This window comes from Megalops cyprinoides, chromosome 1, assembly GCF_013368585.1.
Source record: "Megalops cyprinoides isolate fMegCyp1 chromosome 1, fMegCyp1.pri, whole genome shotgun sequence".
NCBI lineage: Eukaryota > Metazoa > Chordata > Actinopteri > Elopiformes > Megalopidae > Megalops > Megalops cyprinoides.
The window spans coordinates 16,661,409-16,686,695 of NC_050583.1; the positions used below are offsets into that span (position 1 = coordinate 16,661,409).

The 25,287-nt window shown below is 41.6% G+C and overlaps 1 protein-coding gene across 2 annotated transcripts in view; it reads left to right on the top strand.

Moving 5' to 3' along the window:
* Positions 1-8,682: 8,682 nt before the first annotated feature.
* The window catches only part of ntn1a (netrin 1a), a 62,849-nt gene continuing 46,244 nt past the window's right edge, over positions 8,683-25,287 (top strand). Inside the window, exons 1-2 of one of the 2 annotated variants that reach the window (XM_036550259.1) lie at positions 8,683-8,893; positions 9,186-10,249. In XM_036550259.1, coding sequence (XP_036406152.1) covers positions 9,235-10,249 — 1,015 coding nt within the window. In that variant the 5' untranslated portion in view covers positions 8,683-8,893; positions 9,186-9,234. The remainder of the gene's footprint in view (positions 8,894-9,185; positions 10,250-25,287) is intronic. The other variant, XM_036550268.1, reaches the window with a different exon arrangement.

A 25,287-nucleotide genomic window follows, 5' to 3' on the forward strand; every position in this document is an offset into this window, starting at 1 on the left:
ATGCCATCTTTGCCGCAAGTCAGTTCACGAGTAAGTGCTATTATTATCAAGTGGAAGCGTCTAGGAGCAACAACAGTTCAGCCACGAAGCAGTAGACCACGCAATCTTACAGAGCGGGGCCTCTGAGTGCTGAAGCATGTGGCACGTAAAAACCGCCTATTCTCTGTTGAATCACTCACTACAGAGTTTCAAACTGTCTCTGGCTGCAGCATCAGCACAAGAATTGTGCATCGGGAGCATGAATTGTGTTTCCATGGCCCAGCAGCTGCACACAAGCCAAACATCACTATGCACAATGCCAAACGACAGCTGGAGTGGTGCAAAGCACGCCACCACTGGACTCCGGAGCAGTGGAAACAAGTTCTCTGGAGTGATGTATCACGCTTCACTATCTGGCAGTCTGATAGACGAATCTGGGTTTGGCAGATGCCAGGAAAGCGCTACCTACTGGAATACATAGTGCCTACTGTAAAGTTTGGTGGAGGAGGGATAATGGTCTGGGGCTGTTTTTCAGGGTTTAGGCTAGGCCCCTTAATTCCAGTGAAGGGTAACATTAATGCTACAGCATACAAAGACATTTTAGACAATTGTATGCTTCCAACTTTGTGGCAACAGTCTGAGGAAGGTCCTTTCCTGTTCCAGCCTGACTGTACCCCTGTGCACAAAGCGATGTCCATAAAGACATGGTTTGATGAGTTTGGTGTGGAGGAACTCCAGTAGCCTGCGCAGAGCCCTGACCTCAACCCCATTGAACACCTTTGGGATGAATTAGAACGCCGATTGCGAGCTATGCCTTCTCGTCTAACATCAGTGCCTGACCTCACAAATGCTCTTTTGGCTGAATGGGCACAAATTCCCACAGACACACTCCAAAATCCTGTGGAAAGCCTTCCCAGAAGAGTGGAGGCTATTACAGCAGCTAAGGATGGGGCAACTCCATATTAATGCCCATGGTTTTGGAATGGGATTTCCAATAAGCTCGTATAGGTGTGATGGTCAGGTGTCCACATTACCATATAGAGTATATAACACTATGTAAAACCATTACTCCGTGATAGACAGGAGTTTTATGGGATAATGCTAAAGTCACTGGGCTATTGACCTGACAGCAGTGGGTTTGAGTGTCAGTGGTGCAGTTGTTAGATCCTACAGCAGGGACGCCACCCTGTTATCTCTGGGCCTCATGCAGTCTTTTACAGCGTGTGTGTGTACAGCGTGTGTGTTACAGTTCTTGTGTGACCCCTGATGTGAGTCTGTAGCAAATAAAAAACACATCTGTCACAACTTGAATTAACATGGACTAATTATTGAGCAACAATTAATTATTCCAGGGAAATATGTAAAATGCTGTAACAATGTTACACCTCCCCCACCTGTAACGCAAAATGAACAGTTTAAATAGCCACATACAAGTCATTACACAGGTGAATCATAAAAAACTCACAATTCTGAGATATAATAAATGGTAGAATAAATTATTCAAATATTAATAATTTGCAAAACATTTTTACTGTGGCTCCATTACATTCTTACTGTGGCACATTCTTTTCCTTATTGGGGACACAGCAAAATTCTGTCTGCCACTCTAGGTGGTCTGCCAGATAGGAGATGTACAATTTGTACACAGTGCAAACTGCACTCAAAAAATAAGTCTTAAAATAGAATATTGCCTTTTTCTTAATATATTTCTCTGAAGTATGTATAATTTATGCTGTTATAAAATATTAAATAACTGTTAGATTAATATTAATACATCAGTAAAATGACACTATTGACATGTGGCAAAATGCAACAGGATTGCCAATATAAAGCTTTCATAAGGTTCTCAAGCAATTAATTCATAATTGTCTATTATTGTATGTGACATACAGTTATTTTAAGCATGATATTTCCTCCTCATAGGTGCAAAGTTTAAAAAACCTTACATTTGTGAATATATTTGATTTAAATTAATTGGGAAAAAATACGCTTACACTTACTCAAAAATGTCCTGCTGCACAGGTACTGCCACCTAGTGGCGACAAGCCTATGATAACAGAAAAACAACTGTGGAGGACCCCTGTGGTAAGAACACTGTTGATGATATGATGATAGTCATTGTCATTACTTCAAGAAAAATTCGCAGATGGTGTGTAAGACACTGTAGACCCACACTGCAGTTATGACCTGATCATTGGTTCTACATTATACAACATGAAACCTAAATGGAATAAAAATAGCAGCATGTTACATTTCCTTCAGTGATGCGTTGCCCTGCAAAATGATGCCTTATTTTATTTTCAAAGAACAGAAAAGTCTTACCAAGAAGAGATTTAGATTGGAGATCAGTGATCCCAGAACAGGTGTAGCACTCCCTGAGTGAACACAATCAACTCTGTCCCTGGTGACTCATACAGAAACTGCTGTTGTGGCTTTGTGTAAATGTCAAGAGGCCTGCCATTTCAGTTCTCATTTCTTCTTATTTTCTGTCTCCATGCACAAGGAGGAAATTGGGATGAAAGAATGAGTGAAAAACAACACAAAAAAACGGGCACATGCAAACAGATAATAAAGTGACATAACCAGAGCACTTTTATATATGGTCAGCAGATCCAGGGTGCATTAATACATTACATTAATCAATGCAAAACCAAATCAGAACACAGGCACTCAATGAACAAAGAAATGTTCAATGGAATGTTCATAAACAACACAACCATCTGTATCCAGGGCAAAGGTGACATTAAACAAAAGTATTTTTACTCATTTTTAAAATTAGGTTTAAAATTATTATGGCATCATATCCCACTTTTGACAACAAATATGTCAAATATTTACAGATTTTAAAATGTCAAAAATATTTCACAATTATTTAAATAAATACTTTAGAATTCATTAGATTCAAATGGAAATATTATTTATTAGTAGGTACATATTTAAGCTAAATTTTAATATTTCATCAGTAAAATTAAATCATTATCCAGACAGTTCATCATTAATATACATAATAAAGTACTCGTGTGTCATACATTTAATACATGTAAAGAAGTTGTAAAATGCAATTAATTCATTCCCCCCTAAATATTTAGCATTTTGTCTGTCAATGTTTAAATCATAGTGGTAACATGATATTTCCACAACATTATGAAACAGTTCAATAAACGATTAGTTTGAAAAGCAAATGGGTAGAATTTTGCCTATGTGAACTATTTTAAAAATGTATTTTATGAAACGCCATGCTTACGATAAAACATAGTGTCTCAACTGTTCTCAGTGTTCACCTTTTGTATTTTATGTTACAGTTGGCCCGCCGTACATGTTTAAGTTTTAACACGGCTGTCAGCCTGAAAAGCGGAACGCAACCAGAATATTAAAATAGTTTCAAATAGATTTTTAAATGTCCTACATCAGAACCCATAGTAGATTTTTTTTTCAAGTAACTGTAGATATTCCCGATTGCTCAAGATACATGTATTTGCCTAGGAAGTATTTACTTCTTGAATCCACTAGATGTCGCTCTAAATACACAATGGCAATCTTTAAGGCGAAGAGTGGAAGAAGGCAGTATGAAAATCATCGATGAAACAATTTGGCGCGCTTAGGCTGCAGAAGAGTTAGTGAAATTTACGAAGATCACTTGTAATGTGAAAGTTTAGACACTACATCTGTTATGTGTATTCAGTATTCTATAATGGTATGTGTGTAAGTAGCTGTTCCATTTGTATGGACATTTAAAACTAGAGAGGGAAAAATAGACACTAGACCTGACTCTGAAGGAGAGTGGGATACAATTCTGCATAAAGAAGAATTTTACTTGCGCCGTTGGATTTGACAGCGGGGAAAGTGGGTACATTCGTTTTGTCAGCATGCACAGTCAATGGCTGCAATTATGTCATCTAACAAAACAAGCTGAAACTACCAAGCCACGCTGTTCTGGAATGTCCTGTAATAACGTGTAGATTGTAGGCTACGTAACAGTGAAATTGTCGTTTTGTTTTTCTGTCGGTTCACTTGGAAATACAGGGTGCGCACCCGACAGTGGTGAAGGACTTCGCCACAGGAAACAGTGGAAGTCATGCTGTTGATGCACCTGTGTGGTGAACCCCGATGTCAGAATTTTCTGGCCAGTGCGTGATTTTATGTCAAAAGTAGGAAAGCAAAATACATCGATGTTTGCTACTGAGGGCGGGACTTATTTTAACCTTACCAACCTTTTGTTTTTTTTTTCCCATGTCAATTCCGTGACCACAGTCTGGTTTATACTACACCAGAGCGGAAATTATGATGTCCTTTTTCGTTCGAACATATTTCTAAGTGCCAATACAAAGGATTGCTTTGAGTAAGATGCCAGTAGGCGACAGTCAAAACGACTTGGCGACCTCGGTTGAAAATTTACTGGTGACAACCAATATCTGAGACGGATCATTTGCTATCGTTTACAGTTCGTTTGTTTTAACGTTAAAACGCCTTAATAAACATGCGTGCATATCATATGTATTTATTTGTGTTATGGCTTAACCGCAAGTATTTAACAGACTTTTAGGCTACTCGCCCGCCCACACACACACACACACACACACACACACACACACACACACGCACATTCTAGTATGTATACTCCAATATATATTACATTTAAATGCTTACTCCTGGCTTTTCTCACCCTGAATCATTCCTTGATAATTAATTTGGCATTTCAGAAGAGGAACTGGCCTGGATAATGCCTGCATTCATCACCCCCGTCTAATCTGAACAAAATCTCGAAGAAAAGCCTTGCGCGAGGAAGAAAATACCATTCGCCTGCTATTCTAAAGAACTGTCAATCGCAGAGAATAAATCAATTCTGATTATTTCATTCGAGGATTTCTTCGCAGATTTTTTTCTTTTGTAGTTCTACCAACTAGGCTACACTGTGAGGGGTGTAGCTCTCCCTGTGCAGACTTTGCTCAGTGTAATCTATAAAAAGATATATTAATTGCTCCATTATTAGGCAAGCCAAATACTTCGACGTGAATTGCAAACAACGTCAAGTTATTTTCAGAAATAACCAATCCCAATCCTTTCCAGCCACTAGTCCAGTTTGCGCTGAACAACTCTTAACTGAATGATGCTACAAAAAAAGACACCGAGTAGGCCTGTATTTTCTCGAGAACGAAATGGTACAGGTTTTTCCCCAAAAGTCTTATTACGGTCATGTGTCTAACTTTAGGTGAACTGACGCTGGAAGAGTAGTAAGAATATATTTCAGCATTAATTATATTGCCAGCAAACAAATCCATGTTCATTAGGCGCTAATAATATTATGCTATAGCCTATAAAAGTTACAATCGCACATATTCTTCGAGATATATATCTGTTGACATAAAGAACAGCAATTTAAAAAATGCCTAACTGCAATACGCAGCATGCTTGAAATCCATGAAGAAAAAAAATATTTGGATAAGTAATATAAACTCCATTATTTCTTTGAAATTCAAACGAAAGTGGTGGGTCAGTAAAAATATTTACAGCATTTGCTAGCGCAAGCCGCATTACCAGTGATAGAGAATCTTTAAGTCTTTACAGCTTCTGAAAATTAATCTTTCACATTGAAGTAATGCGCTTTCAAACAAAATACTATCAGCACACATAGAAAAAAACTAGAACCGGGTAAGATGTTACAGAAATCAAAAGCATATCAGCAATTCTTGATTAAAAGGCATTATTTTATTTTAAAGAACAGATAAAACAAAAGTAGTCCTTCTTCGGTGAAGCAGCATACAGTATCGATGACGGTGGGCTTAGTTTAGATAATTTGGTTCCTTTTTTAAGAAATACGTAATTTTAAAAGAAATAACAGAACACACATCAGACGTTAACATGAATGCAAATTCAGTATCGCTTTAGTAGGTCTATTTACTTTTTCGCTCTTTGTTGGACATTGCACCTAGTTCTTTCTTAGCAGACAAATTCGAGGCCCAATATCTAAAACGATTTTAACTGCAAGGGAAACTTTTCCCATATTTTTCTGTCGTGCAGAACTACACAAATATCTAAAAAACAATCGGAATTGCTCTTACTCAAAGTAATTATAAGGAATTTAACAGTTAGTCATAGTGGTCTGCTAGAAATCTGCCATAAACCCCATACTCGCTCATCAGTATTAAATTGAATAGGTTATGGTTGCGCCACATTTGGTCTACTCGCTGGGATAATTTGCTTCTTAATTGATATTTTAATGATTTTCTTGTCTAGTATAACGACATGGAATTGTTAAAACCGATTTAACGGGGAAAAGTTAACAATTCCCTCATCATACTGCTGTCAACGAAGCATGTAGGTAGTAGTAGACAGCCGATACCCCCCACTACCCAATGGGGAGGGCGGCTACAATAGCAAAGACACCCCGCTGAGCGAGCAGGGCCTGGAGCAGATTAATCAAACCCAAATTCAATGTACAAGAGACCATTTACTTTGCCTACTGCTCCAGTGACATTCAGTGGATGAGTATTTGCGTATAGACCGTTTCCAGACTGCTGGGCCCCGAGTGCCGACTGTGACGGACATCGTGAAAAGAAGGCACATTAAAGTCCCAAACCGGATGCTTGGTGAGTGGTGAATGTGAGGTTGCCAGAGGGCATCTTGGTAGCAAAATACAACTGCCCCGTGTAATGAGCGCGTAATGAGCGTTTTAAGTTATTTGGCCACATTTGGATTCTGAAAACTACAGGTGGTGAGGTGAGGCTGACACACGCAGAAACAAACAGATTAATTGAATAGTGGTGTTGCAATACCAGTTGAATCAAGCGCTTAATTCTTTGTGCGCCTGCGCGTGTTCCTTTCTGGCAGCAAGAGACTATAAGCATAGCTATTCGTTCTAACCCAAGTTTGCGCGTAATTGTCTGTTAAGCGGTCAAGTCTGGCAAAAGGCCGTATAACATGGACATTTTTGGTTGTTACATTCAACTTGTCAGTAGAAGTGCCAAGGCGGATCAACGCACAAGAACACTATAATAAAACAGTCTATTCCTGTAAGATCGAGAAGCTGCACATCTACTCCTGGGTCTACTCACATTATAGAACAGTGTTTAGATGTGTGGTAGAAAGGACATTCGGGAATTCGGGTTTTCGTACTCGATTGACATAGTTTTATATGGGTCTGTCAAGAGGAAATTTGAAGTGGTGTCCAGTTGTACTGAGAGGAAATATGATAATACAACAACTGAAAGAGCGTGAGAGTGAACAGCCTATAGAGACCAGCGAATAGGTTTTGTAATTAGAAATGTTATACCTGTTTTCTTGTTAATTTCAATTAAATTTAAATGACAGTGAATGAACTGAAACGGAATATGGAGGTCAACTTTTTAAAATGAATTATAAACTGTACTCAGTGATTTGATAAGTGTAGTCCTAAATACACTAAGATTTAGTAATCCATGGATGTGTATGGTGGCAAGGCAGGGAATGGAATAAGGCAAAGATAATTTTGTGAGTTCTGTTACATGCTAGTCTAAATACAATTATGTGCTTTAAATGAACACTCCCTCACAATGGCAATATCTCGAAAATAACGGTTACGTTATGCATTTAAAAGGACAACCACAAATACAACCACAGCATTGACAAAAACAGTAACGATCATCAGATTATCATAATAAATCTTAGGTAAGCATTATGAAACAATTTCACCAGTGCGCTTAGATTATGAGTACAATTTTTTTCACGTGTTTTATTAGTAAGAAAACTGTTCTGGGTAAATGAGAATAGTCTTTGACATCTTGGAATTTACTTTGCAGTTACTGGCTTCGAACGTTATCGTGCCAAAATGCAGGCTTTAATACGATTCAAGGCGCATTTGGGTTGGGAATGCAAATATATTATTTTACCTCTGAGACATTCTAACGTTTACACTGAAACCAGACCTACAGAATCAGCTTAGAAACGAAGTTCACTGTTCACCCAATGACGACTACAGTTTCGTTCCATCGAGTTACACCGTAAATTGTTTGCTCAGTGGGTTCTGAAATGCACGCTGGACTAGCGATTGCAGTCTCTCCTGCCTGCACGCGGTGTGTAGGCTAAATAAACGACAGGACTAAATTAACCAAAATTCCAATAATATGCATGGCTTACTTAGTTTTAAAGTTGTATCCTCATGGATGTGCATGTTTGTATAACCTGTCTACAGGCCCAGGTTCTATATGCATTTTTTATCTGCGCAACTATGAGGAAGAGGAACAAGTATGTAGGTGAAGAAATGTTACAACAACAGCACAAGTAATATCAAAAACAACAGAAGCAGGAGTACTATAGTAATGAAAATATTGCTTCTATTACTACTACTATCCTGAGGGCAATAATCTGTTTGTTATAAATTTCCAGTATCCAGACAGATTGATCCATATAGCTTTACTCCCGAAGGCATGCTATCTATCTGTTTACCTATATCGATATCTACACATCTATCTATAGTCTCTCTCTCTCTCTCTCTCTATATATATATATATATATATATATATATATATATATTCCATGTCAACCAGAGGATGTCGTCGTTCTCTCCCTTTACGCGTTGATTGTCACTCCTTAAGATGACCTCAAACTCGGCAGAGGCTTAACTCGTCCTTCACTTTCTATACAGACAGTGAGTGCAGCAGACACACAGAAAGAGAGAGAGGCAGAGTGTGTGAGTGAAGAGAGAGAGAGAGAGAGAGAGAGAGAGAAGGGGAACAGAGTGAGACAGACACAAGGAGAGTAACGGGTCTAATACTGTATTTTTGCATCTGGGTTCCAAGAAACAAACAAGCGCACAAAAGAGCTTGTAATATCCTTCCGAAAGAGAAAGAGAACCGGCTGAGAGTCTCTTTATGATTTCTCTGCCAGGCTGAACTGTTATTCCGAGGTACAGTGTCCTATGTGGAGATTTCTTTACCTCGTAAGCAGATTTCATTCACGTACTGCATGCACGATGACTACATGCTGGATATACTTGCTGTGTTTTTTGTTTTGAGCATTAGAATCATATTTCTTTATCTGCTTATTTCCTTCATGTGGCATTCGTCGTGTGAACATTTACTCCATGCTTTGATGTTATTTTATGTCTAAGTTATATGTCATATCATAGTTGTGCAGTTGAAATGTAACGCCTCTCTGTGGCCGTTTACCTTTCCACTGTTCTCAGTTGACGCGGCTATAATGTATATTAAAGCATACCTTTCTCTCCCAAGGAACGGCTGTGTATTTCAGCGCACGGGACTCTGAAGAACACGGATTACAATGTTAAAGCTTTTAGAGGCTTTTGTCACTTTGGTGGCTGTGTCCTTTTTGGTCGAAGGGGTGTTTGGTGGTTACGGGATGAGCATGTTTGCTGCGCAGACATCACCACCAGATCCGTGCTACGACGAGAACGGTAACCCGAGAAGATGCATCCCCGATTTCGTGAACTCCGCTTTCGGGAAGGAAGTGCGCGTGTCCAGCACCTGTGGAAAAACGGCAACTAGGTACTGTGTAGTAACTGAAAAAGGGGACGAGAGAACGAGGAATTGCCACACTTGCGACGCCGCGGACCCAAAGAAGTCTCACCCACCAGCATATTTAACAGATCTCAACAACCCTCATAACCTCACTTGTTGGCAGTCAGAAAATTACATCCAGTACCCACAAAACGTCACGTTGACATTATCCTTGGGCAAAAAATTTGAAGTCACGTATGTGAGCCTGCAGTTCTGTTCACCTCGACCCGAATCTATGGCTATCCTCAAGTCAATGGACTACGGCAAATCTTGGGTCCCCTTCCAATATTATTCTACCCAGTGTAGGAAGATGTACAACAAACCAAGCAAGGCTACAATCACCAAGCAAAACGAACAAGAAGCCATCTGCACGGACTCTCACACGGACATGCACCCTCTCTCTGGTGGTCTTATTGCGTTCAGCACCTTGGATGGCAGACCCTCGGCGCACGATTTCGATAACTCGCCGGTACTACAGGACTGGGTCACAGCGACGGACATCAAAGTGACGTTCAGTCGATTACATACTTTTGGAGATGAGAACGAGGATGACTCGGAGCTTGCCCGAGACTCGTATTTCTACGCGGTTTCAGACCTGCAAGTTGGCGGGAGATGCAAATGCAACGGTCACGCGTCGAGGTGCGTGAAAGACCGGGATGGAAACCTTGTTTGTGAGTGCAAACATAACACAGCGGGGCCGGAGTGTGACAGATGCAAACCGTTTCATTATGACCGGCCTTGGCAACGTGCGACTGCCAGAGAAGCGAACGAGTGTGTTGGTAAGTTCCTAACTCATTATACTCACTTAAGCCTATAATCTAGTGTCCACAAATTAATTTTCAGCGGTGGGTTGTCAGCAGACTGCCATGTTCTGTATGGTCCTGTAACGCTAAGAAACATACAAAATCCATGAGGGTATATTGGATAATGCGGCCATGCGATGTAGGTATTTTCTTTAAATTATACCCCTTGCATACAGCACACTTTTGCTCACGCGTAATGGATTTAAAATTACGCCTCAATCTATTTCTGTTCTATTTCCACATAGTCAAAAATTTTGTTTTTCCCAGTCTCTATAATAACAAATTTTGTTAAGATAAATAAAACGGTGACTAACTCACCAATATTCAAAGAATTCGCTTTTGCACATTTAATGAGACACTGAAGCAAACGGATTAATCTTTAATTGCAACAATACCGTATTTAGGCGCCTTTAAAATACAGGGTTTTGTGATTTACTTAATGAAACTGAAATTGTATTATACCATGCATTAACAAGTTCACGCAAGTTTCTTCAAGAAAGCGAACATTAACTACGACTACTCAGATATCCGTAGTATGTCAAGACAATTTGCAGTAATTTTGTTGCCTTAGGGTATATTTGAATAACTGGCATTCTACACTCCAACATTCCAGGGTGTATTCGGTTCTGTGAGATAATACGATTTTTTTTTTAAATTCTCTTATTTTTTTTTACCAGAATATAACCGAATATAGCAAACTCCAAAGTTAGTTTACAGTTCGCAACCCTGTAACAAATGTAATATTGCGCAAGGTTTGTGTGTTTTGAAAATGGCCTACGATTATAGCCTAATAAGAAAACTACAGCCTACATTATAATTCTGTTTATGATGATTATTGCTGTTGCTGATGATAATATGAATTAATTACAAATTATTGTATATTTTTATATTCCGTAAAGTAGTCTACGTCAGCTTCATGGACTAGCCCATCAGAAAAAAAAAACACGATCTTAATAATGTTAATATGAGGTCAGCAAATGCGCTTTAAATGTGAAAACAGAGTGACTTTTCTGTGGTAAACTAGTTTTTACACTGGAAACTGTGTGATTCGTTTTAACCACCTGCTCCCACGTGCTGCCAGCATCATCCAGTCCCGGCTACGTGCAGGCGTCCAAAATAGAATGATCGAAAATGTTAGTCTTATGGAATTTTTTGATTGATTCATTCCCTGCATGGTTCCATTTGTGTGAAATCCAAACCAACAAATGCACATTCATTTGAGTGGAGTCCTTTAATAAAACAAAATTGGATTGGAAGCCCATTAATTTACTTTCTATGTTGGAACCTACAGCTGTGTTCAGCTAAATGTATCTTCTACCCGCCTTTAATTGTTGGCCTACTTATGCTCATATTTTAACAATCTTCCATCAGGCGGTATGAATTATTTTGTGAAATGCACAGCAATGTAGTGTAAGCGCGTGAAACCCAGCTCACTGTAAAATATACAATATGCGAGTTCCCCTTAGTTTTTTTTTTTAAATCCAACAGAGAATGAGTATGCAATCCAGGCAATTGGTTGGAATTTCATGAACAGGATTCAGAATTCTTATGTAAAATTGCATGCGTTAGAAGGTGGTTTGCAATTTCATTGGTTACAATCGGCATGGAAATTTAGTTGTACTTGGATCTGAACGGCTCGTTTTAAATACAGGAAAGCGTTCCTCTCACAGAGCAATAGCGTAGATAGGGCTTTTTATCTGCCCAACATCCAAAGAACCGCCGCATTACTTAATCCCGCCTTGTAATCATTTACAGGCCAGAAACCCTTAAATATGTACAGTATAATATTTTACAAGACTGTGTGGCCCGTTTAAATCTGTTTTTCAAAAACTCTTAAATGCAATTGCTACCACACATAATGATAACAGCAATAATACGACTTATTAGTACTGTTCTATTGCTGTTGTTTTTATATGTTATTATTAATAATGATAAATTGATTACCTGAGTTAGTGGACTTTCACTAAAATGACAGCTATGAACATTGGTTGTTGTAAATATAAATGGTACAAGACGTTGTATATTATTATTGTTATTATTATTATTAAATATATAAAACAAAATGTGTCTTATATAGTCATGAATCAGGTATTAATCATACATTTCATCATTTATTTTTAATACATTGGATTAAAACATGCACTTCCTGTGTGCATAAAACATCTAAGCCCTGTTTTTTTTATAATAACAATAAATCCAATAAAATAATAATAATTTAACATTTTATTAAATTATTGTGAAAGTAATGATTAGCACTTGTGTGTAAATGGTTCAAATAGTATTGTGCTGTATTAATTGTGATTATTGTTTCTTCACATAACATTATCATCACTGGTGTTGCTATCATTGCTGCTTTTGTCAATTGTTGATAATGAGCTGAAGAATTAACACAGTATTAAGTGACATGGATGACTGGAATCAAGATACAAGGTAGACAATAGATTCTCATCTGCAATGCATGGACCGGTTGGGCATTTTTTCCACAGAGCTTGAGTACACATTTCTGCACGCCCCTATAAAATCAAATAGAGCAAACAAAGGAAGTTTTTTTTTTTTTTTACATCAGATGAACGCGGGCATTCAGGTGTGTCGTTACATTAAGAACAGTGTTTCCTCCAAGGCTGAAATAAGGCTGCTGAGGATCAAAGAAAGGCCGCTTGCAGAGGTAGAGGGGCTTGTTTGTATTCCTTAGTGGCAGGTGTTTTATCCGAGTGGGTGAAAGACAGTGATGGCACACACGTGGACCCAGGGCCAGGCAAGCAGCTCTGGTGGCCAGTGAGAAGATAAAAAAGTGAGCTGAATGCCATTACAGTTTTGTCAGTAGTCAGTGTAGACTAAGCAAAATACGGTTGATATTTAATAGCCTTTTCATTATCGGAATGGATGATGATTGATGTAACATGCATTGTAAAGACATACGCTCCTTCTATATGTCTTGCTCCTTGTTTTGCCCCCTCTCCTCTCTCGATATCTAGTATTTACTACACTCACTATTCTAAGGTCAGAATATCTCTCCTTTTGTGTGTTGCCTGTCACTGTGACAGCTCAGTAGAAGCTTAACTTGTCTCTCGTTTTTTATCACACACACACACACACACACATGCACACACACACATATACAATGGAATTCTGCAAGGAAAAAGCCATTGATATAATAGTGCTAAAATCTTACACGGATCTTAATCCCAAAGATAATAATAATAATAATGATGAAAAAAAAAAAATAATAATAATTGGCTGATATAGAGTATCTCACTGTGGCTTTAAATAAGCATTATTAAAAGTGCTGAGTGCCTTTTGTATCATGTAATAGGATCCCCTTAACTGAATAGGTTGCTGCTGCTGCACTGAGTAGGAAAGGGAGACGGTGTGAATCTGCATACTAACACCGCTCACAGAAACACACAGCGTTAAGAGGACTTTGCTGTAACATGAATGGATCCAACCTCCATGTTTCAATGTTTTCCTTCTAAAATGAAAATATATGCGCAATCCTTCACAGATTTCAATGAGTGACGGGAGAAGTGTAGCGGCCTTGGAGTTATTTGTACAACCCTGTGATCGTTTGACAGATGTCTGTGGCATGTTTCAAAGACTTTTACTTATAACAGGTGTTTTAAAGCTTTTTTGTTTGCTGGTTTTGTTAATTCATGTAGCTCAGCAAAGTCCTCAACAATAAGAAAACACGCTGTACCATCTGGTTATGAATACAGTTACATTTGCACAGCACATCCTGGTTATGAATACAATGATATTTGCATGGAACATATCAAATATAAATTAGCATGTACTAGCTATGAATACAGTATTATCTACATGGCTTATACTGGCTGTGAATACAGTTATATCTGCATGACATGGATTAGTTATGTATACAATGGCATCGGCATAGCATATACTGAGTATGAATTCAATTATATTAGCATGGCATGTACTAGAAATGAATAGAGTCTCATCTGCATGACTTATGCTGGCTATGAATACACTCATATATGCATGGCATGTATTAGTTATGAATATGGTGATAGCGGCATGGCATATATTGTGCATGAATTCAGTTATATTACCATGGCATGTACTATTTGTGAATACAGTCTTATCTGCATAGCTTATAACAACTATGAATACAGTTCAATGAACCTTAGATAACCTTCAGAATCAGATTACAAAATAAAGCAAAATGTATAGCAGCATGAACATGACCACATTTTTTCACTTCTGGAATCTGATCCATGCCACTCAGATTCTCTGCCATTTGAATTTGTTTGTATCCAAATTTTTGTGCATTGGTAAAGTGTTTTGAAAACATGACTCAGTGAAGATGTCATTAGGATATGCGTCCCCGTGGTTCGCAATAATAGCCGAGTGCATAAGCGGGAAAAGTAAACACGTCAGCTCCAGCACAAAAGCTCCGCAGTAGGAATGAATTGTTTCCAGTATCCGTGACACTTTTTCTCTTTTTTTTTTTTGTACCAGACCAGCATGTGTGTGCCTTAGCTATACTGGTACGAAAGGCCGTCACTCACTGCATCCATCACGCTGTCAGCGAGGCGGGCCTTTGCAACACATTCCTTTCTTGTGTTTTCGCGAGCGATGTCATCAGACAGGTCACCAAAATGAAAAAAGGGCGGGGGGGGGGGGGGGCGCTTTGCTTTAGCTAAAGCAAACACAGAGTTTCAAACAGGAGAATAAAGGGTTTTTTCCTGACACCTCCGTGTGAGGGCAGGGCCAGAGGGGAGGGCTTGTTTGGCTGCAATGCCACTCTGTAGCCTCTTCATTCCAGGAAGCCCGGGGGATAGGGGATGGGGGTTGCAAGGGATCCTGGTGCCTTTTTTTTGTTTCAGCCGCAGCACCGTAAAAGCAATTTCACTTCGTGGGTTGATAACCGGAGAAATGGAGAGATAGCGTGCGGTGTGAACGTGCGTGAATGTGCAAGCGAGAGAGTGATACCTGCTGTTGTATTCCTTTTGTTTGCTGTGCGCATGCATCGATAAAACAAATTGTCATGCTAATACAGTGAGTTTAATCAAAGGATTGAAATTGCGATTGAAACAGAGAGAGAGAGAGAGAGAGAGAGAGAGGCAGAGAGACAGAGAGAGCCATCAATAGTAAAACAGTTTTGTCTATGGGCTACAGTTTTGTCTATGAGTCAATAACTGAAACGGTTTCTGATTTCTTACCTCGTGCTATCCTGACACTTATCATGAAACACTAGAACAAAGGAAATCAAAATCTGTTAATCGCAGCCTGAGCCCTACAGCTTGGGTTCGAAGCTGGCCGTGTCATTTGCCAACAATAACCAGGACAGCAGCAGAACGAATTTGCTTCGTTCCACTGGGGATGGAGGTAGGCAGGTCGGCCAGGGTTTCACTGTCTCTTAGACTCCAATTCATTAGGTGCTTGTGTGTTGCACGGTTGACATCAGTGGAGTGGCTCCTATCCTCCAATGAGCGTCCACTCCTTTGTAGCGCGCCGGGTGACTTGTAGTGCGAAAAATAGCTGTTAGCCGCAGGCAAGCATATCAGAGGTTTGCATTCATCTCACCTCTGCGCTCCTGTGCAAGGTTGTTGCGGTGAGACGACCCAAGTGTACAACTGGCAATACTAAAAAGACGGGGTTGCAGAAATGGCGAAAGAAGCATTAAAAAATGAAATTAAATTCCGTTCTTATTAAATTCTGTAAGTAGGCCTGGGGTTTAATTCCTAACCTGAACACAAAGGGAAGTCTTTGATTGACGGGCAATAAAGAGGCTCAGTGAGCAGCTCTCTCTTGAGACAGGGCCTTGAGAAGCGCTTCACAGAGTTGACCTGTGGTGCTTCATTCAGGGTTTTACCTCAGGCCCGAGCTGCTAGATAACACCTGTCTCAGCCTCGGGGAGCATCCGTGCTGTAATCCCTGGTCTGTAAAAGGTTTACCCGAGCAACCGCTTAAAATCCCCTGAGATCAACAGAGACACTGCAAAGCTTGTAACAGGGAGATGGATGGACTGTCACAACAGGCTGAAAGAGGGTGAATGATTTGGGAATCCAGGCGACCCTCCCACCCCCCAGCCCCCCCACCCTCCTGGCCCCAGACCGGGTTAAAACAGGGCAGGGGAACTAAAAAGAGGTGCTGGTATCCAAAAAATCCATAGGCAGAGAAATCATTTCTCCCAAGACACATTAAGCCTCTCTCCCGATGTAGAAGCGCATTTTAATTCGGCCCAGCTGCTTCACCCACCCATACGCTATCCAGCGCTGACCCCTTTGTGAAACTGCATTTCTAAAAGTAGTAAGTGGGGGGGTAGGGGGTGGGGGTGAGCAAAGAATAACTCCTTTGCCAAATGGGTTTGGGTCAGCCTGAAACAGAAGTCAGAATCAATTTTATATGTAATTTCTTATTCGCTCAAGCTTTCTCTTTTTCTGCCTAATTCGTTCACAAGCTGTTTCAGAGAGAAAGCAAGCCACTGAGGCTGAGAACGATTAAGCTGTCAGTAACGGCTGATAACTACTTGAGAAACCTCTTCAGTGTGATTCATTGGGCTGCTTTATGGGATGGTCCACACTCATACAAGAAGGATTTGCTCAGAGATAAGGCCTATCTTAAACTAGACTCTCAAGTGTTTTCAAAATCTCTACAGCCCTTAGACAGACGCCATCTATAGCCTATTTCAGTGAGTAAAGCCAGTAAGATGGATTCCTTACATGTTTTGGTGGGATAGGATTTGCTGCGGTCCCTTATTACTGGAAATAATTCTTTTGCAACTGTTATGCATTGCAGGGTGTTTTACTTGATATTATGTTTAAAAATGAGTGAAGGTCAGTGACCTCACAAATGCGACAACAGACGGAAGTACAGTGATGAGACAACATGAGAGTTCCAAGGAGCGCCCTGCCGCTTTGATGGCCTTAATAACTGACCTCATTGACACAGCTGAGGGTGTGCAACCGCTCTTGGGATATTCCACTAAGTCAGCATGCACTCCACTCTTGCTGAAGGTTACAAAAAGGCCACAGAATGCATGAAAATAGATGTATCAGGCGTCACCCAAAAAAAAAAAAGTGAATTCAGTATTTCATGATTCCCCTTGAAGTGCACTTTACCGATTAGTTTGAGGGAATCAAAAGACCTGTGGGCTCTTGAGAATTAGTTTTGAAGTACATTTATAATATTGATCTAGAGGGGCCACATGAAAGTCTCTAATGCAATGAGTCAGGGATGAAGGGAAGTCTCAGTTTGATTGAATTAGGAACGACTGGGTGAACTTCACCACCAGCTCCGTTGGGACACACAGCATCCCATGACTGCAGAATTGGTGACCAAGGTCGTTGCTCTGCATCCTAAACACACAAGTGATTTTACATGTCTACAAAAATTCTTTCTTTTTAAACCCTGGGGTGGAATTCAGGAATCTGTAGTCATAACTCCTGCAGCATCAAACTAATTATAAAAGCAAATGGTTTTTAAATAGTCTTTATTTTATATTCAAACCTGTCATCTCCTGGGGAGACACAAGATCATTATGCAGTATTTTGCTGAAGCAGGTGTGTCTGTGTCTGACTGAGAGAGAGAGCAAAAGAGTGGAAGGGAGTGAGAAAGACAGAGAGAGCAAGTATGTGTCTGAGTAATTCAGCAAGCTGAAAAAGATAACTTTGAAGCATGCCGTATACAGATACCAGCAGACTGCAGCAACACACAGCGAAAGAATGGGTATTCAGGGCAAAATGCTTTTTGATGGTACCTGGCTCTTGGGCTATTTTCAGGCTGCTGTTGTTCAGCCAAGGGAGGCCTCTTTCTTTCTGCTCGGTGATGCCTTGGCAGGAAGATGGCGTATCGGTGACTTGGCGCGGGGTGCCCCCAATCGGATTGTCCCACGTCCTACCCGGGCCTCTCCGTGCTCCTGCCACTGAGCCAAGGAGGAACATGTTCCCTCCCAACTGGAGGCTCCTTGCCTAAACCGCGACATAACTTGGCTGGTTCGAACAGACCCGCCGATTGTCTCGTGTTGTTACACTGAGTACGCACTCGGATCGTTCCAGAATGCTTCTAGGCATCGTTCTGTAACATTGATTGACAGGGAGAATTAATTTGCTCAAGGCCTGCTGTAAAAGCACAATGCTCCTAATGTAGTGAGATAATTGCACCCAAAGGTTTTACCTTTTACCACGAAGAAACTACGTTTTTTTTTTTATCTCATTTAGTCCCAATCTAACAAAACAAAAAAAAAATACCTGACATGCTCCATCAATGTAATACAGTGTAATTAAAATCTGCTTGCATTTTTGAAACTGCAAGCTGGTTGATTAAAAAGAGCCACTTTGACAGCTTTCACAGAGAAGAAAAGACTGATGCAGAGACGGTAAACAGCACAAATCTGTAGGATTAGCACAAACTTTACAACATATTTATGTTTTTACACTGCACTGAAAAGCTTTAAATGCTTACACAACAATATTGTTTTAAACATGTTGACTCATCTCAGGGAATCAAAAAGCAATAAGCTTAGTGACTGTTTTGTTAAAAAAGAAATTTATACGTATATTTCATATAGCATTGTTGAGGTGTGCTATCTTCAGTGTTTCAATAGTCATTTCTGAAATTGGCTGTGAGGGGGGTCTGGTTAATGTTTGAGCCCGGCAGTGTTGTTATGGAGGATTTATAAAGCGGAATCCTTCATCTTCAAAGGCGGGCACTAACTGTGCTGCCTGGCAAACAGAAGGGGTGAGAAACAGGCGTGAATGGAGCGACAGGCAGCGCTGCACTTTGCACTGCGCCGGTGGTTCAAACAGGAGGCTGAGCTCATGCTCACATGGAAGATCTTCCGTCACAGAGCGCATCTCCTTATCAGCGTTTACAGCTTGTTTTGTAAACCATTCATAGCATCTGGCTGCCTTTGAGTGACACAGAAGCTGGTCTTTGTTGAAGCCGACACGTCCGCCGTTGACTGAGAACAGCGCCGGGATCTCGCAGCCCCATTAACATATTGGTCTGGCATGTGCTCCAGCGAGGCTAAGGCCGCCATAAAGATAAAGAGCAAAGCTTGGACGTTCACCCCTTTCTCCACTGTTGAAAGAGAAGTAGTTTTTCCGTGTCAAGGTTTCCAGTGCTGTTCTCTGGCTGTTTCACCTACTTAAGTGAAAAAAAAGACTTTGCAGACAACAAGGAACGAAAAGGTTAACACTTTTATTCAGGCTTGGTTTGGCCCCCGCGACTGTGGCGTGTAGGACATTCAACCCCGAAGCTAAATCATTTTGAGCACAGCTCTGATTTAAACCCATTCATCCCTCAGCTGAAGTCATCCACGAGCGCCGAGCCAAACTGATAACTGCAGAAACTCAAACGAGAGGAGAACCGCAGGTTTTGAGAAGGCGCAGACCTCGTGTGCTGGATCGGCGCTGGTAGAGCCCTCCTCGCTGTGCCACAGAGGACTTTGCCGCCGGGGCTGTTCCTTTTCCAGGAGAGCGCCGGGGCCCGCAGCAAATTCAAACTGAGGGCTGCCAGGCTCACCCAGGCCGGGGGCTGCAGGCCATCTGTATCTTGTTTAGCTGTGATCTCGGCCCATGTGACTTGGAGAAGAATGTGTTGAAATATGAAGTCACCGTTCTCCGCATTTAAACGTTCCAGCCTTGGCCACGATCGACTGCCAGGGTTTACGTCCAGTGTTTTCCCGTTCGTTCTTTTATGTGTGCGTGTTTTTTTAAAGGATTTGATTGCATTTGTTATTATCGTCCACCCCCTCCCCCCACCCCCTTTTTAACACTGCTGTTTCCTTTTTGGCAATCCAGGTTCGCAGGGAGGGGTTCTGGCGGGGCTTCGTCTCAGAGAGATCTTGTTTGTGTCTCCACTCTGTGTCACAGAAAGAACTTGATTTAGTGGTCTGTGGTACCAGAACAAACCATCCAGGACAAGTTACAGCAATGCTCAAAGTTTAACAATTTAATCTCTACCATTAGTGTTCATCACATAATAATTTACGCTTTGTTAAAACTGGCAAACCAAGATCCTATCCTGGACAATCTGGGGGAAATGTCTGCACTTCAGCAGTCACTAAGCAGCAGGGCCAACATAATATGCAGGGGCGTTACGGGGCACTTCAGCATTTATCGTAGTAAGAGGGACAAATTAACAGTTGCTGGGCAATGTCAGAATTAAGGCCCTGCAAGGAGATGAGTATGTGGCCTGTGCAGTGTATGTAAAATCGCTCTTGACTGAGTGGCTGCTGTTGGCAGCGCAGCACAACGCTGTCTCTCTCGATGCTGTGCTTCCAGACTGCTGCTGAGAACCGAGCCCACCTGGGTCTGTGCTGGAACCCGCCGAGGAGCACAACCCCGCAGTCTCTGCGCCCCCCCCCCCCCCCCCCCCCCACCCCCCTTTGTCACTCACTAATCTGCACACATTCGCCACGTAGATTTATTATTTTCAATGACTGACTTTCAGCGTGAGCTGCTCTGCCTGCCAAAGTCTTTTGGTCAAGCACACTGAGAATTGCATCATACTATATTATCATTGACCCAAGGCAATAAAATGTACACCTTTTCTGTCAGGGCTGAATAGAAAAGGAGAAAATATGCTGAGGATTAGAAAAGGCCATCAGATAAATCAAGCAGGAGGATTTGTTTGAGTTTTTAATGAGAATGGTACAGAATGTACTTATGGTTACTTTGGGACTCTTTTAAATATAATGCACATGAAAATTTAGAAACCTTTAAATGCAGAGCTTGGGACACTAAAAAGTAAAAAAAAAATTACCATTACAACATTTCACAAGGATATTGGGAAAGTCTGAAATGAAAAAGATTAAAAATGAATTACAAGTGGTTAAAAAGTCATTTTTGTGGGATTTGTTTTTTTTTTCCTATTCTCAAAATTCGAATTTATTTAACAAATAAATTCCATGAAAAATAGAAAGATTTAAGATGTTAAGTCTGATGGGTTTACAGTTGAGAGTACAGAAACTGCGGTGTGCTTCAGTATAATGATGGGTCACAGACACTAAAATGCTGTGTTGAACCAGTCATTGTAAAGAGAGCGAGAACCATGAATCCTGACAGCCAGACAAGCAGCAGTACTAAAATAGATGTGTCAGTCCACAACTTAGTCAATAAACATAATGCATAAAACGCCTGTCCATTCTTCAGCAGAAGCGGACATGCAGCTACAATCCATGTCCAAAATGAAATGAATGCTCTTGACTCTTTTTGAGGTAGAGAACTTGGAAATCAAAGCTGCTGGGTTTATTCTATGGAAAGGAAAGACAAAAAACGTATTTTCACATTTTACAATCTGCACCCTGGTGAAGTCTTCTCTCCCTTGGGCAGCACATGCATTTTTGGGGTTTTGTTTTGTTTTGCTGGCAAAGTTCAAAACGTAATGCAAGACAGATATAACATGCAAGTCGAAAAGCTTTGCTCCAACTTTCAGGGACAAAACCCCAGACCTTGTTTTTGAAAAGTGGTTTGAAGAGATGCCATATTGTGTGCAGGAAAACCCTCCATTTGGTTCTTTGCTTTGGGGGTCACTTCCTCCAAGCTTTCCAGTTGGCCCTAATTAATCATCACTGGCTTATCTCTCCGTCTTGCATGTCCCCACTGTGGGTGACATCTCCACTTCACGCTTCAGAGCTGGTAGTGGGACATAACACATGCTGTCTTTGATCATCTGTGTGTGAGTGTGTGTAAAACTCATCTCAATCTAAAACAGACGCCGTTCATTCTGAAACCGAGCAGCTGTCGCTAATTGGGTCAAATTACAGGCTTAGTATTTAGCGAGCATCAAATGTTACTGTAACAAGCAATGCCCTTTTGATACATCTCTAGCAATGACTGTTGACTCAACAGCGGGTGATAAAGAGAAGCTTATTTGCAAGGCCGACAGTCACTATGACGGAAGACAAGAAAGTAGCACTGCCATTTACTAACACCCGTTCTTGGTTGGACTCTTGCACTTTTCAAACTGCACTCATTCAAAACTGTTGAGGGGTGCTGAGTTGTTTAGATTTGCCCCTGTTGATACCTGTTTCCCCTCACTTGCCAGAGGGTGTTTCCAACACAGGGAACAGGTTGTCTTCAGCAATCTGGCTTCAGGAGGGGAATTTCTGCTAATGAATTCAGGCTTTAATTCCTCCATGAAAACTGGTTGTTGGCAAAGGTGCGATTTCAGCACAGCGGTTTAGTAAAAATTTATGAGTGAGAGGTGTTACGAAAGGTGTTGTCGGCTGGGCACCAAATCACAGCTCGATTACACCTCACAGCAGGAAGTCTCAAGGCTTTCAGGCTGACTTCTGGAATTCAGTACAATCATTTCGATGCCATTACTGTCAATGCTTCTGCCCAGGAGGAAATCTCAGGTATTTTACTCTGGATACTAGGAAGTGTACTCATATATGTTCTCACTGGAAACATCAATCAATCAGCAAAGAACACAAGCAAATTTGAAATTGTTCAATGCCCTGCACAATGAAATTCTTACATGGTGTGTCACTAAAAACAATACTATCATATCTGTAATTACAGTCGAAGGTGTAAACATGGAGAAAGACCACAGCCTTCTTCCTTTGTACAGCTATCAACAGCTATTTAGAGTTAGTGCGGGGCCACGAAAGCACACAACCCGTTATCGTCAGTGCTGCCAAAGCAAACAAAACCAGGACATTTTCCATTTCCTACTCCGAAACTTAGTGAAGTGTTCTAAAGCCGTTACATCCTAGAAAGGAATCCCACTACATGGTGCACAGAACAAGGTCATAAATGACAGCTGCCAATGATCCACAAGCTTACAAGTACCCGACAGGCATTCTGGGAAATATCAAATTTAAGTAAAACAGGGACGAGTTCATCATCAGTGAGGTCAGAGGATGACAAGTGGGATCTGCAAAGTATCATTTTTCAGTCCATCACCTTCCTTAATTCAATAGACGTTGACTGAGTGAAGATTTAGCCATATTCATAATTAAGTCAATTTTTTGGATTACTTTTAGATGCAGATGATTGTGTATGTATATATGTATGTAGGTATGAATTTCATAACTTCTAGTGCTGGAAATGGTAAAGCAAAGGCGATTTTTTAACTGATATTCAACAGCTTCTGCTGCCCCGAACTCACAGTATTTCAATCGGTCGTCTTTATGTGACATAACATTGAAGTGACGGGAGGGGAGTTTGAAGCACAGGTCTATTCCCATGAAGACGGAGCCCAATAATAAAGCTGTTTTTATCCGTTACGGATTTCACCAGGCTTGAGTTTTGAAGCTCGTTAAAGTGTCGGTGGATTGTTAACAGAGGTCGTGAATGGATCAGTAAACAGAGAGGAAACACTACAGTGGGCTCCCGCTCTGTCCGACTGATTCCTCTGGCGTCGGATAAAAGCCCTGCAGAGGAGCCATCCGAGGGCCTCTGCACCTCTGTGAGGTCACTCACCGTGAGGTGGGCAAGTGTCTCAAGTGGAGGTGCAGCCAAGGCAAATATACAATGGAGAGGGACTCATAATGAGGACTGGGGGCAGGGGGGTTGTGTGGAGGGGAGGGGGGAAGAGAGGGTGAGAGAGGAAGAGAGACCACCATTAGTGTAAGACATTGGAACCACTGTATCCAGCGAAATCTCAGTTGCGGGGTAATTTTCATTCACTTTTGAGAGAGAGATGGGAAAAGAATAAAGTACATACCACTACCATTTGAACATTGTCACTAGCTGTAGAAGGTTATTCATGTCTGGGAACCTTAAAAAATGAAAATTGGCAAGGAACATGCAGCTTGTTCAAGGACAGTTATAGCAACAACAAAAACAGCAACACAACTAACAACCAAAGCCAACAGGGAGCACTTGTTGTTGAGTGTGTGTGTGCGTGTGTGTGTTTTGTGGACGCACAATTCAAGTTTTAGCCTCTGACAACCTCAAACGGCTTCATTTGCCTCGGTGGCGACAGGACCACCTAGTGTGAAAATGAACGCATCGTCCCCGATGCAGGCCGCAGAGCGGCGGGTTATGAGTGATTAATAGCGGTATGAAATTACGTGCTGTGTGTGCCCCACGCTTTAGCGGCGAGCACCCCCCCCCCCGTTGTCTCCCCCGCTGCGCTGCCATGTGGGGGAGCCAGCGTCAGAGACGATAAATCTCTCGGCTGCAGCACGGCCTGAGATGGCACACTACCCCCCCCCCCCCCCAACCCCCCCCCCCCCCGCCGACCAACAACCGCCGCTGCCGCCACCCCATCCCCAGGCCCCCGTGTCGAGTACACTGTGACAGGGAGCGGGTCTCTTTGGCTTGGGCTCCGTGCGCATTCCTCCCCACTGTGATGTGGTCGGGGCCCTGGGCAAATCAAAGAGACGAAACAATAACAGACTGTCAAATAAATAAAGGCGGAGAATGAGAACAAGTCTGCAAAGACGATTAATCATCCCGGGGCCTTTCTTATGAGCGGCTGGGTGCGGGTTGCCCGCCGACCAGAGCAGGGGGCCATCCTGTGGGTGGTTGGGGTAGTGCGTTGGGAACGCTGCTGACTGCACTGCTGTCTGCCTCTGCGACAGTCTCCAATACATGCTCACGGGTGCCGGCACCAGAGGTCACCTGGTCAGTTTGGACTGGATTTAAAGAGATATCCATAAATATAATATCAGATTTCAAATTTCCGCTCTGATGTTGACAAGGCCATGGTTTTCTTCTATGCCCCTATTTACAATAAACAAACCAATTAAGGGACAGGTGAGCGCAGAAAAGCGTGCTGGATTGGTGCTCGGATGGGTTCGCTTGCCTTGGATTTCAGTGTACTGGCTCCCCAGGGTCAATCAGTCAGTGTCGCCTTTGAAAAGCGGTCTGGGGTGTAGGTCAAACCTCAGTCATATAGCACAACCCTGGCCTCTTTGGAGAGAGAGAGAGAGAGGAGCGAGGTGTCAACTTATTTGTGTGTGAAACAGAGGGGAGAGAGGGAGGCACAGGAAGATGGAGAGTAAGAGAGAGAAGGGGGCTGGGGGTAATTGGGAAAGCACTGAGGGGAAAGCTAGGTAGGTCACCTCAATTATCTTGGGCAGTCACAGTTAATCA